The 12,664-nt window shown below is 40.7% G+C and overlaps 1 protein-coding gene across 3 annotated transcripts in view; it reads right to left on the reverse strand.

Moving 5' to 3' along the window:
* DENND1B (DENN domain containing 1B) overlaps nt 1-12,664 on the reverse strand; it is a 290,895-nt gene that overhangs the window by 103,647 nt on the left and 174,584 nt on the right. For all 3 annotated transcript variants that reach the window (XM_019491193.2, XM_014602934.3, XM_059728432.1), the window contains one exon: nt 11,017-11,127. In XM_019491193.2, coding sequence (XP_019346738.1) covers nt 11,017-11,127 — 111 coding nt within the window. The remainder of the gene's footprint in view (nt 1-11,016; nt 11,128-12,664) is intronic.

Here is a 12,664-nt window from a genome sequence, read left to right on the forward strand (position 1 = left end):
GAAAGGAGATGTTCTTTAGCACCTTCCTGGACTGCTCCTGACAACAGGTACTCTTTCCTGCCCTCAGTGCCATCCTTGGCACACTGAACTTAGGCTTCTCCAAGACTGTGTACATTTTCTCGATCCATACAGAGCAGCCAAGGGAGAATGCTCTGTCTGGCCAACTTCCTGTTGGGCCAAGCCAAGGCAGTGACCCTGAACATCCACAGAAAATGGTTCACAGGGACTGGCTCCAATTGCACTCTCCAACTCTTTTGTTGCCTAGTCAGGATACATGACTAATTTCTGTTTGAACACTTCACCTTGCAACAATTTGTAAATCCCTTTGTGTCACACTGGGCCATCACAGGGGCACTCTGCAAGGTGGAAGACACGATGGCTAGTCTGAAATGTGTAACCCCATGAAGGGCACTGAGGTAAGGGCTCAATCTCTTATGATATGGTATTCTGTTACTGAGAAATGTTTCATGCTCAGACCCTGGGGGAGGCACACATTTTTGCACTTTCACCTTTTAGTTTTAACTTTTTTTTTTATAACAAAGCTTTTAAAAAAGTCTTTCTTTCTTAGGGAAAGGAGTGTTTCATATTAACAGGAGAAAGGTTGAAAATGACACTGAATACATATCAGAAAGACAAGTGGCCAGAAAGGAAGACGAGGAGGGGGAAGCCTGTGCCTCTTCACTATGATTGCACTACAGCCTCAAACACATCCCCTTCTAAGCATCACTAGTGGCTGGGGTGGGGATAGCAGAGAAATGTCCTTGTAATTCACTGCCCTTCCTCCCCTCCCCCTGCAAATTCATAACTTGTTTTAAAAGATGTATATTCGGGGAATTGAGTTTTTTTTAAATAATGAAATTTAAACAGTTGAGGATGACAATACCCCTATCATTTTATATTATATAAAGTAAATTTCTTCTATCTTCTATTTCTTTATCCTTTCATAAATTAATTTACCCCTGCCTTCTTTTTACTTTTTTACCTTTTCTAAGGCTCTTTGTTAGTCTCCTTCTATTCTCTATCCACCTCCATGTGTTTATCATTCATTCTTGATCAATTTTTTTTTCTAGTTTTCGCTTATTTCCTGCATTCTAAATCTCTGCCTTACTAATATTTCACCAGTTTCCCAACCCCCCAACTTCACTCCCTTTCTCCACCCTGCCGCCCTGTCATGCACATACACACCTTTCTTCATCCCTTTTCCTTTTTATCTCTTCTTGACCTCTTAATCCTTTCCTTCTCTCCTATCTTACTAGCCCCCCACTGACTGGAGGGAGATTTGGTCTCCTACAAAACAAGATGGCTCTGCATATATTTCTCCCTTCTGAAAGGGGAGTTCCCAAGGATGCATTTTTCCTCCTCCCCTACCTTTGCCTCCTTGAGAGTTACTTCATGGTATGCTCTCCTGATGTCCACTAATTAAAGAGCAGCAGGGAATAGCATTCTTTGTGAAAAGTTGACAGATGACTTATTTATTGCAAGTAAGACTAGGGAGCATCATTGACTATGCTGTAATTCATCTTTTGAACTGTGACTCTGGGAAAAAGGAATAACAGGGTTGAGATGAGGTGTACTAAACAGGAAAAAGCAGAAAGCTAAATGCTGCTGGTAGAGCAATTCTGTGCAAGCACTATTATGCTTCAGATTTTTACTCCGCCACCAATTGGTGAATTCAGGGAAACAACAGCTCTGATAATTCAGAAATAAATATGAAATATTTCAGTTTTAGTTTAATCACAACCCAACTATGTGGTAAGCCAATAATGTCAGCAGTAGCATGGGCAACTTGAAGTAGGTTATAACAACTGTATCACTATCAACAGATAAAGAATACTATACAAGCATAGCAAAACTGCACTCAAGACCAGAGTGAGGGCAGTTTAGCTCACCTGTATAGGCTCAAGCAGACCTAACAGTCAGACGATAACAGCTGCTGCATGTACTCACATAGTTTTTTAAGGTGGCTAAAATGTATGTTTGTCCATAACCTGACTTTGCATGAGTTTCAGCCTTGATCTACACAAGGGTTAGCAAACTCAAAAGAGTTGGTGGGCTGGATGTGGAGCATGAGGCTTCTTGCAGGCTGGACATAGCACCTCCAGGTCTGTCCTGCAGGGCTTCTTATCACAGCTGCCAGAGCATCTGTTTTGGCATCAGCAGCCAAGGACTTAATGCTACCCCCACTGCTTTGGCTGCCGGAGCCACAGTTGGTGCCACTACCAGCCAGGAAGTTAACACCACAGCTACTCAATCCCCATCACTAACTGCGGCTGATTTTAGTTGTCAGTGGCGGCATTCGCCCCCTGGGTCCTAGCCACACAGACAAAGCCACTCTGGCAGCCACGGTGATGGGACTTAGTGGCCGTAATATTACTTGCATTAACTCTGCTGCTGGCAGCTGCAGCCAGAAGCTCCACAGGCCATATCTAGCCTGCAGGCTATATGTTTGACACGCCTGCTCTAGAGGTTTGCCAAAGGCTGCTCCCAGCTGACTCTGCTGTAAATTCAGACTTGGCAGTTTAAGCCATCATAAAACTCTCATGTACCACTGACTACAGTAGCTAGTGTGTCTTAACAATGCTAACCCTGTGGGCTGCTAGGTTTTAGAGAGCCTTTAACCTTTTGACATGGTGATTCAGCATCTGAAGGTTTCTTAGTCACTTTAAATCCAGTTATTAGTAGTCAGGTGTCCATATCACAAAATCTCCCATTATTGGCACTATCTGGTACACTGTGCTGCAATACTTACTGGGTTACTAATGATTAAATGGACAAAGAAAGCAAACTTTAAAAAGGCTGCATGCCTGAAATTCTTTCTTTTTGGAAAAAAAAAGAACAACTTAGGGTTAAACCACAAAATCCTTTAAATAAATCTGCTGATCTGTCTTTGTATCCTGGACTTTTCTTTCAGAGAAAACCTAACTCTTATTCTATAGAGGGTAATGATACTGTTCTTCACATTTCTACACTGATGGCAGTTAAGTCAATTCTGCAAGTGTTACACCCACCTACTTAGGTAAAACCAGTGTTTTCAACAGTAAAACCCCCTGATCACAGATTTCAATGCTTTAAATCAATTAATCTCCTGTCATTCATTTACTGTCATATTGCAGAGAAAAGAAATAGTACTGGGGAACTGATGCTAGGGTGGTACTGGGAAGATGAATTCATTATTCTATTTAAGACTTCCTGTGTGACCTTGGTGAAATCGCTCAGCCTTTCTATGCCTCAGTGTTCCCATATACAACATGACATTTACTTTTGTAATTCTAGTGCTTGCTGTCTGTCTGTAGACACCAATAATTCCAGAATCCTCTGTGTCCTAATGAGACTTGTGGAAGTTCATTTACTATCACCTAAATATCTGTAGTTCTTTATGAAATAGGATAATAAATTAAATAGCTATTTCCCAATTTTGCAGAGCTAAATTCAGTCCTTAGACACCATTACACACCACTCACTGACTTGCATACATATATTGCATGCATATATCTGAGAGCAAAGTTTTACTCTATGTTTTTATAGGCAAGTTAGGTTAACACAAGTTAACATGAGCACTGTTATGAAATTTACAATCAGGTGTTCAGATGAAACATGGTAATTTTGCAGCAGTATCAGATGAAATGACTGGTAAAACGTAGATATGAGAGAGTGACCCCAATAGAGGACACAGATCTGATGGCATATGGCTTCATAACAATTCCTGAAGTCACTACCTTCCCCAGCATATAGGGCACAACTAGAGCCAACTCTGGTATGGTTTTGGCTCCCTCAGGCAGACTGCTTTAGCTTTGCTGGTAGAACCTTTCTGCAAACAGCTAGCTGAGGACTAAAAACTGCAAATAAAGTCATTCATACAGCTCTACCCATTGTATATGGTCCCACTCAGGGTCCTACTGATATGCATTGTAGTCTGTAGCCACAGCCCAGAGATCTGCCCCAATGCCAAAGTATAGGTCAATATTTTTTTAGAAGATTGCCAAGGATGAATCTACAGCCTACAAACTGCAGAAATGTTTAAAGAGGAGAAAACAGACAGATAACCCTGGACTTGCTTTATGACTTGGTGGACACCACCACCACCACCAAGAGACACATACATTTAGCAATTAACTCATGAATCTCACTTTTAGCATCAGCTGTGGAAGGAAGAAAGTGATGAACAAAGCTGATGCATTCAGGGAAAGAATACTGTATTTTGCATTCCCTAGCAGCTGGACAGTTTCATCACAGGCTCAAAGGACACCTCCTTGTCTTCCAAACCCTCCTGTTAACTACTGATACTGTGATTGTCATGGTAAAGTAGCTGAATAAGCAATTCATATGGAGCCTAAAGACCCATTCAGTCCAATCACCTGAGTTTAGTCATTCACTCAGAAAGATTGGCAAAGGTTCTCTTTGTATGTATGTAAAGAAAAAATCCCACAATCAAATACCCAGGACCCCTCCATTAAAAAAAATAATCTATTTTAAAAAACTCCTACCACATTGCTTTGTACAGAGTTCTCCAGGAAGGACTTATTGAGAATGCAATCAGAGCTTTGTAGCTGAAATGCTTACAGACTTATCAGGTTGGCATTAGCTAAAACAAATACTGGTCAAAATGGAGATAACATTTAGACATCTGCTTTAAAGTGAAGCATCCTTTCCATCTGCCACTATAGGCCACAAAAGATGTACTCTAGTTAACATACTACTGACAGGATGATGAGAAAGCTCCTGTCAGACGTTGGCCAGCCGGGCGTTTGAGACAAAATGCACAGCCCCAGCTGACTAGTTAGAGAAAGTCTGGTGAGGTACAATTATAGAGGCATATGACAAGCCTTCATGCTTGACTGACTTGAGAACCGATGACATGGCTTTAAACAGCAATCCTTCCTACCTCCGGTCACAAAACAGCAATAAGTCAACTGATGCACTGTTGTAAAATCATGATTTATTCCTTTGCTTTGAATACATGAGACTACGGTATGATGTTCTGGTAGACTACCACAGCAGGTTCACTTGGGGCCTAAACATCTAGGGCTTGCCTACAGCATGCATAAAATCAATGTTCTAGTTCAGCATTGCTGGAGAAGCCTTCCTCAGTAGCTTAATAATTTATATTTACACTGAATAAAAAATAAACTGCATTAAAACTATTATATCTCCATGTAATTAATAAAAAATAATATACACGTATAGTAGTGCATGATAAAACACCAGCACATGAAAATATTCCATATTATAACAGGACATTTAGTTCTTCATACACAGTTAAAGAAAGACAAATAAAAATATTTATTGTCAATAAACCCACTGCTTTGTTTCACTCACTCATTGGAAAACTCTTACAACTTGTTTCTCTTTCATAGTTACCAGTTCAAAAGGTACAATTTGTAATTTTCGCTACAAACAGATCTTACAGAACACAATCCTTGGGTTAAGGGAATCTATCCTGCTCTAACACTAAGCCCCAAGCAAGCTGCAAGGTTGATGACAATCATATTATTAAGGTAGTTGGAATGCTGTGCTAGTAAAAGAGTCAACAGCTAAGGTAAATACTGCTCCTGGAGCTATATCAGGAAGGAATGCAGGGAAGTTTCACCTACACCTACCTTGTTGTATTTACCATGCAAATTATGATTATTATTCACACAGAGGATGTATTTTTTTTTTAAAGGAGAGTAAAAACAACCATCCACATTATAGAATAATTTATTGAAAGTAAACAGAACTGCATATGAAAAAATGCCTATAAATCGCAAGCCTGCTTGATTAGGCTCAATGAAACAGAAGTTTCTTGTTGAGGCAAATATGTTCACATGTATTAGTTAAAAATGTTAATATAGCCTAATTACTAATTTAAAAAGTAATTATTTAACTGCTTCTCCTGTATCCTCTCTTCCTCCAAGTTAACTGTCTTTTTAAATACAGTACTGAATGTTTATCTCGTTTTTTCATAACCAGGACAAATCCTTTATCTTGAATATAACCAATGCATAAAATGTACTGCATGAAATTTATAGCAGAGATGTGCTGGACTTAAAAGAATATTTTTACAGATAGACTCAAGTCATTCTACATCCCCCTCAAAAGAAGAGTAAGGAGAAACTGAGTGAGGCCTTGAATTATGCCTTTTATCTGTCCTACTGCCCTGAGATAGTGAACCAAAACAGAGCTGATAACTTGGGGGTGACATCATAACCCAGACTTGATGAACTGTCATGAACACTTGGTATTAACTTAACCCTACAGATAAAGAACAACTCTCTTAACAATAAAACGTACTTTAAAAAAAAAGAAAAATCTGTTTAAGAATCAAATTGTAATTTGGGAATACCAAAAGGCTACCTTTTCAATTCATTCAAAGTCCTTCTTCATTTTATACCAACAATGGGTCAAGAGAACTAAAGCTAACAAACACTTCACTCAGCTATAAACTGCTTACAGTATTTGGAACATCAGCCATTAAGTCAGATACAGATTTTAAGCCCAACAGTCCACCATTTTAATGCATAAATATATTAATCAACCCAAAAGACTAAAAAAAGCAAACTGAATCATTTTTAATGGATGTTTAGTTTTTATTGTTGCTAAAAGGATTTATTAAAACAAACAAGCAGCATATTTCTGAAGTCATTATGCCATTACAGCAGGGGCAGGCAATTAATTATTTTGGGTGGAGGGCTGCTTACTGAATTTTGGCAAGCCACTGAGGGCCGCATGACAGGCAGCCAGAGGCAGATAAATATTAATTTTCTAAATTTTTAGAGGCCCTGCAGGTCGGATAGAATGACCTGGAGGGCTGCATCTGGCCCATGGGCCGCATTTTGCCCACCCCTGCATTACAGCGTGTCCCAGGACATGAGAAGAAAGTTTAGACTGAAGAATCCGGTACATCAGCTCTATGTTTCTGCTTCATGAAATCTCATGTATGTGGTTAACCAATTTAGGAAATCTTGTGACAGCACCTGGTCCTCGATGGGGACTGTTATTTAATCCAGCTAAGCACCACTACGTTGGTAGGCAAGACAACAACCATAAGGAATAAGGGAAATGATATCAACTCTCTTTTTTGCGAAGTTTGGTTGCCTTCTGTTATTTAGCTTTCCAATTTAAGGATCGTATTACATTTCAGGCTATTTCAAGATGGTCATTGTTGGTGACCCCTTGGAAAAGTATCTTTTATTACCTAGGTTTGGCCAGGGGAGCACGACAATTTCTCTTTGATGAAGATCTCATCATGGTGCCTGTATTACCAAATGGATTATTGCAAAGCACTTTAATGTGGGATTGTACTTTAAAACTGATCTGAAGCTTCAGAATAACAACACAGTTGCATTCTGAACTAAGCACTCTCTCATTACAAATGCATTATATGTACCTATGATCTGATCTTAATCAACTGTATTTACTCGCATATCACACACACAAATCTCTTCTACAGAAATCAGCCCTCCAAAACTGGGGGAGTGTTTTAAAAAGGGAAGCTGATTTCCACCCCTGGAATAGGATGGAGGAATAGAAGCATGGAGTTCATTGTGATGTGATGTGATGTCTGCCACTTCTTTCCCACCCCACAAACAGGAGGGGCAGTGGTCAGCTTTAACCCTGTCCCTGCCAAACTGGTGGTAATCTTTTCTGGCATGCAAGAAAATAAAGGGTGTAACAAATAATGAGTACCGACTAGTTCAAACTGCTGCTCTTCTTATGTTATAGATTCATAGATGTTAGGGTCGGAAGGGACCTCAATAGATCATTGAGTCCGACCCCCTGCATAGGCAGGAAAGAGTGCTGGGTCTAGATGACCCCAGCTAGATGCCTATCTAACCTCCTCTTGAAGACCCCCAGGTTAGGGGAGAGCACCACCTCCCTTGGGAGTCCATTCCAGACCTCGGCCACTCTAACTGTGAAGAAGTTCTTCCTAATGTCCAATCTAAATCTGCTCTCTGCTAGCTTGTGGCCATTATTTCTTGTAACCCCTGGGGGCACCTTGGTGAATAAAACCTCACCAATTCCCTTCTGTGCCCCTGTGATGAACTTATAGGCAGCCACAAGGTCGCCTCTCAACCTTCTCTTGCGGAGGCTGAAAAAGTCTAGGTTCTCTAGTCTTTCCTCGTAGGGCTTGGTCTGCAAGCCCTTAACCATACGAGTGGCCCTTCTCTGGACCCTCTCCAGGTTATCCGCATCCCTCTTGAAGTGTGGCGCCCAGAATTGCACGCAGTACACTCCACTGCGGTCTGACCAGCGCCCGATAGAGGGGAAGTATCACCTCCTTTGATCTGTTCGTCATGCATCTGCTGATGCACAATAAAGTGCCATTAGCTTTTCTGATGGCTTCATCACACTGCTGACTCACGTTCATCTTGGAGTCCACTAGGACTCCAAGATCCCTTTCCACTTCCGTGCCACCCAGCAGGTCATTCCCTAGGCAGTAAATGTGCTGGACATTTTTCTACTACAGTAGTTCAGATAATCCAACATGTCAACACTAACAGACCTTTTTTACATGGGAAGGAGCCAAAGGCAAAGGGTCAAATTCTATATTCAGTCTTGTTTTCCAGCAAAAAAGAGGCTGAAAATTGCCTTAACTGGCCAGTGAAGGATTCTTCTATGGAAAAAAAAAAAGACTGTTATAGTGTCTCCTGTACAATCTCTCTTCTGGAATAGCATACAGGGTCTAGCCGGAGGACCATTTATGGTTGTTCTCTCTCAATGGTGGCTCAATCTTTTGGTGCCATGGGCCAGTTGAGTGGCATGGGCTCTGCCCTTCGTTCCTTGGCCCTGTGCTGCCAGCTAGATTGGGGTCCCATGCTGCCTCCCTCAGCACCATGCCACCAGATTAGGGGTCTCCCCACCACCTCCCTCGGCCCCATGCCATCTCCCTCAGTACTGCACGGCTGGATCATGGTCCCATGACACCAGATCATAGCCATGTGCCACTTCCCTCAGCCCTGTACTGCAGGATTGGGTCCCACACAGCTGCTAGCTGGCTGCCGTTGTGCCCATATTGGGCCCGGCCACCTCTGTACATCAATCTAGCATGTTACTTGACCTGCAAAGCTCCCCACAGGTCCAGACATTTGACAGAAGGAAAGCAGCAATTGCTGGCACTGCTGTCAAATTTTAGGGCAGGCAGGGAGCCCTGTGGGCTTCATGACAGGGCTCCATGAGCTGCATCTGGCCTGTAAGCTGGGGGTTGAGCACCCCTGTTCTGTCTTTGGGGGCAGGAAAGGGGAGAGCGGAACACCAAGATGGCACCTGGATTCACAAAATGCAAAGATGGATTAATTCCACTTTTTGCCTGCTCCCTCTGGACCTTCATCAAGCAGAACTTTGCTAACCTGGATGCCAAAGTGTTTTCTGTGAAGATCTTTTACTTGAAAATTCTCTTCCCTTTCTGGTTCGATAAAGCCTAATTTTTTGTTGATCTTATGGCTATAGAGTAATAGCCATCTGTTGTCCAAGAGCTTTTCACAGAGGGAGGTGAGCTGAAGTGATGGGACTAGGATGATGACAGAACAGAGTCTGGCTTTGGGATAGAGCAATTGGAAGGGTATTTGTACTTATTTTTAGGTTCAACATGCTTATTATTTATCTCTCATTAATTAGTTTTGTACGTGTACCCCCTGCTCTAAGCAGATGAATTTTACATAAACTGAACTGAGATTTGATTTCATTCATTCTCAAATTGTTTGTGGCTTGCTTAATTAGGCCCTGATCATCCTGAGACCTGCTGGGCTTAGGTGCACTGCAGTGCCTGTATGATATACCAATACAGCTATGTGAAACTCAGTACAGGATAGCAGCCCAACCACACTATTCATTCAAGTTGCAGATTTCGGGGTTAGATTGTGGCAATTAAATATAATTGTAGAAAGTGCTACTACTACTAGCATTTTCTGAGAACTCTGCATTTCCCATCTACCCTCCAATTTCCATTTTGGCTCAATGGAATTTAAACTAGTCTTTATACAGTATATGTTCTCTGACATCTGAAGGATTACACAATGAGAAAATTCACTTTTTAAAACTTTGTAATCATGTGCCTGCAGATCTTTGAAAAGCTGACCTGAATTTAGTTTCTAGAACTACAACCAAATCCTGTTCCCATGCAAACTAAAGTAATGGTTCATTCATTCTACAGTACAATTAGTAAGGCTGAGTTACCAATGTGGAAAATCTGTCAGACAAAAGGCTTTATATAGCACTGCTTAAAAGAAATAAAAAGATTCTCAGTAAGTGAGTTTTAATAAAAGGTTCAAACTTTTGAAAGGCAAATATAAACTAGGATGCAGGATGGTTTAAAGTGATAATCGCTTGCAACCTGACTTTACCACTGGTCTATCTGTCAACTTTTAAAGAGATTTTTGAAATCTCAGAAATTTAAAATAAAAGAACATCTGGATATTTACATCCATTCATTCATTACATTCATTTCTGTAACCAAACACAACATTTGTTCATTTTGGCAGACTATACAGACACCAGGAGAAAATTACAGTATGGGCAGTAGCCTTAATCTGTAACATAAATGCTATTTTGGGTTGTGAGTTATTATTCACATAACGAGCTGCTTCAAATCAGAGCTATTACAGTATACACTCCCAAACAACTCTGTAACAAAGATGAATCTACCTATTACCAGGTTAGGATAGCAGCTATTATCATGGCCCCTTGATTTCTTTCAAGTAGCTCCAATGGAATAAACCACAAGTGAATACTAAAGATCTTATAATAGCCCTTAAGAATTTTTTTTATTGTGCAGAAGGCACAGAAATGAACTCTGGAGAGTTAAAGAACTCTCATCTCCTGATAAGAAAAATAATTAACCTGACTTAATGTATCTAAGTAGGCCTTATATAAATCAGACTTTTGTACTTCAAGAGCCAGATTAAAACCATATATCAAAAAAGTATGTAGATATTGTCTCATAAGTACACATGGAACATATCTAAATCTGCAAAGGTCTGTAGGTCTTTTTGTGAAATGCTCAATGTATTCTACTTAAAAGGAGACCTGTGAAGTACTTACAGTGCTTAGTTTGCTAGAGGTAATAATGATCCGTCTCTCGTGCAGCATACTGGCATAAAGTTGCAGCATGTTGTTTACATCCACAGCAACAAAATATTCAGTAAGATTTCTCTGTTTAAATAAATAAAGTAAATGTTAACAATATATTAACAGGGTAACTTAGTGGAACGTTTTAGGTATTATTTACAGAATTTTTTCACAATTCAATGGAAAAAAATCAATCCTGTCCAAACTACGTCTGTGTATTAAATATCTGTATTCTTCAACAAAGAATTCACTGCCATTTAAAACCTCAAGTACAATTATTACATTTGTTTGAGCAGTTCATTAATTTTGTGATTTTATTACCCTTCTGGATCATGTGGAACTTAGTATTTTCCATAAATTTGGAAGCCTGAAAATATACAAATATATGCTAGTTCTGTTAAAAAGAGGCATTACATTTAAATATATGTATTTTAATTTTTTTGGTACAAATTCATCCTAATCCCCAGGTGAATATATACTAAAAATGAATCTACAGTGTCAAAGATGCACAGAAAAGCAGCAGAAGCATTAAAATAGATCCTAAACTGGTAACTTTTTCTTCAGTCTTGTGCAGCCCAAAATATCTCATACTTTCCTTCATTAAATTGTACATTGGATACAATGGGGCAGGTACCTAAATTTCACTGGCCGCTGCCCATTGGCAGTGCCTATTCAGGGCACACATACGTACCATAATGGTTTAGGGGTTTTGGTGGTAGCTGTGTTGGTCTAAGGACATAGACAAGGTTCTTTGGGTAAATGTGGTATCTTTTACTAGACCAAGTAAAAGATATCACATTTACCCCAAAAAACTTTTCCACTATAATGGCTAGCATCATGGGGTCTAGAGAATGGTATGACTGGCAAAGGATCCACAATGAGACTCATGTTGCCAGGCAGGACGACTTCTACTCTAGCTTCTAAGTATATTCCCGGGGGATGCCAGATAACAGAGCTTTTACTGTACTCCAAACTGTAACAAATGGCCAACAATGCTATCCTAGGTATACATCTAAAATTGTGCTGTTAGGTGTTTGGTAATAAACATGCAGAAGAGAATATACTAGAGATTGAATGTTCCATTTGCAGGTCATAACAATGATCTGGTCACCACCATAGATTTGGATTCTTCAGAATGTAAACATTCATTTAAGTAAAGAAAGTTATTAATACTAGTATAGTACCGGGTACTAGTAAGTAGGGCTGTGCAAAGCTTCGGGCGCTGATTTGATTCGGAGGAGATTCGGCAGCCAAATCTCCGAATTGAATCAGGAGACCATTTAAAAGGTCTGAATTGATTCAAAGCTCTCCGAATCGATTCAGCAAAGATTTGGAGAGCTTCGGAGATTTGGGTAGTCCCCACTCGCTGCCACAGGGAGCTGGACCCAGACTCTGTGCTGGTAAGTAGGGGGCAGGGGGGTGGCTGGAGGAGAGGGGAAGGCACTAGGGGGGGGCCCCTGTCAGGCCCCATCCCCTACCTGCTCCCCCATGCCCTCAATGGATGCCTCGTCTGCCCCAGCTCCGCACACACAGAAGCCTGTATTCACTGGCTGCTGCAGCAGCCTCAGGGCATCTGGGAGCTCATGGCAGAGCCCCCCATGCAGCGAGGGACAGTGTGGGG

This window comes from Alligator mississippiensis, chromosome 5 (assembly GCF_030867095.1).
Source record: "Alligator mississippiensis isolate rAllMis1 chromosome 5, rAllMis1, whole genome shotgun sequence".
NCBI classification, from domain to species: Eukaryota; Metazoa; Chordata; order Crocodylia; family Alligatoridae; genus Alligator; species Alligator mississippiensis.